The sequence below is a fragment of the Condylura cristata genome, unplaced genomic scaffold (genome assembly GCF_000260355.1).
Source record: "Condylura cristata isolate star-nosed mole 26May11 unplaced genomic scaffold, ConCri1.0 scaffold00022, whole genome shotgun sequence".
In the NCBI taxonomy this organism is placed as follows: domain Eukaryota; kingdom Metazoa; phylum Chordata; class Mammalia; order Eulipotyphla; family Talpidae; genus Condylura; species Condylura cristata.
This window is the reverse complement of record NW_004567123.1, coordinates 36,904,013-36,905,622: the sequence shown is the minus strand read 5'-3', so window position 1 is coordinate 36,905,622 and position 1,610 is coordinate 36,904,013. Positions and strand designations below refer to the sequence as shown.

The 1,610-nt window shown below is 73.5% G+C and overlaps 1 protein-coding gene across 1 annotated transcript in view; it reads left to right on the top strand.

The window, feature by feature from the left end:
* Positions 1–1,610, top strand: part of LAMA5 (laminin, alpha 5) — a 36,287-nt gene that overhangs the window by 24,626 nt on the left and 10,051 nt on the right. Inside the window, exons 27-31 of the mRNA XM_012728158.1 lie at positions 2–119; positions 444–674; positions 936–1,049; positions 1,244–1,371; positions 1,497–1,577. Coding sequence (XP_012583612.1) covers positions 2–119; positions 444–674; positions 936–1,049; positions 1,244–1,371; positions 1,497–1,577 — 672 coding nt within the window. The remainder of the gene's footprint in view (position 1; positions 120–443; positions 675–935; positions 1,050–1,243; positions 1,372–1,496; positions 1,578–1,610) is intronic.

Below are 1,610 nucleotides of genomic sequence, written 5' to 3'. Positions count from 1 at the left end.
GCGGCGGGGCTATTGCTCACACGCGGCCTCCGCAGGGAAACCAGATGAGCGTCACCTTCCTGGAGCCCGAGTACCCCGCGCCCGGCCAGGCCCACCACGGGCAGCTGCAGCTGGTGGAGGTGATCACGGCCAGCCAGAGAGTGGGGTGCGGTGTGGGGGGCGCCCGAGCTCCGGGGCCGCAGGCCCACTTCTCTCGGGCCCGAGGTCATCCCCGCTTGCGGGTGCCCGCGACACTCCGCTCACCCACCGCTTGTGGCCCCGTCTTTGCTGCCCGCCCGAGCCCCTAGACGGTGGCCCGCGCTGGCCGCGCCCCTGGCGGTCAGCGCTTGTCCCCGGCGTCGGCGGCCGGCTCTGAGGGCCTGAGGGCGGGTCCCGCGGGAGCCCTCGCCAGGGCCTGTGCCCACCACGCGCCCTGCCCGGCTGAGGCCAGTCCGTGCCCGCAGGGCAGCTTCCGGCACACGGAGACCCACAGCCCGGTGTCCCGCGAGGAGCTTATGCTGGTGCTGGCCGGACTGGAGCAGCTGCGCGTGCGGGCCCTCTTCTCGCAGACCTCCTCGGCAGTCTCCCTGCGCAGGGTGGCGCTCGAGGTGGCCGGCGAGGAGGGCGAGGGCCCCCCGGCCAGCAACGTGGAGCTGTGCATGTGCCCGGCCAGCTACCGAGGGGCGTCCTGCCAGGTGCGGCTGCAGCGGCCCTCACCCTCCTCCCAGCTGCCTGCCTTCTGTCCACCCAGTGTCCACTCCAGCCCACCTGGGCATGGTGGCTAACCACGCACTCCACTCTGCCGCTGGGCCTCCGTCCACCGCCCGCCCACGGGAGGCGGCCTGTGGCCGCCCCCTCCCCGAGCACCTGCAGAAGGCCGCCCCTGCCGGCCCCCACGCAGCTCTTCAGGCTGTGACGGGCGCAGGCCCTGTGGTTCTGACCTCTGATACCCCCAGGAGTGCGCCCCCGGCCACTACCGGGACATCAAGGGCCTCTTCCTCGGCCGCTGCGTCCCCTGTCAGTGCCATGGCCACTCAGACCGCTGCCTCTCCGGCTCAGGCGTCTGCGTGGTAAGTGGCCTCCAGGGGTGTCCCGCTGGCCAGACGCAGGAGAGACCAGGGCCTCCGGGTGTGCGCACCAGGGTTGGGCACCCCAGGCGGTGATGCAGGCTAGCAAGGCCAGCCTGAGGACACTGGTGAGGGTGCTGGGCGCGGGGGGCGGGGCTCCACCTTCTGCCAGCGCCCGACCCGGTGCCTCGCCCCAGGGCTGCCAGCACCACACGGAGGGTGACCACTGCGAGCGCTGCAGCGCCGGCTTCGTGCGCGCTGGGCCTGAGCACCCCACAGCCCCCTGCGCCAGCTGCCCCTGTCCCCTCTCGGTGCCGTCCAACAAGTAAGCTGACCAGCGCCTCCTCCGCTGCCTGGGGGGTCAGCGCCGCCCTCTGCAGGGTGGCCCCGCCCGGCGATCATGCAGGTGCGCGGAGGGCGGTACAGGGGCCTAACGGCGTGTCCCCGCAGCTTCGCTGTGGGCTGCGTCCTGCGAGGTGGCCGCGCGCAGTGTCTCTGCAGACCAGGCTATGCGGGGCCCTCCTGCGAACGGTGAGCCGAGCGGGGCGGGGCGTGGGCGGGGCG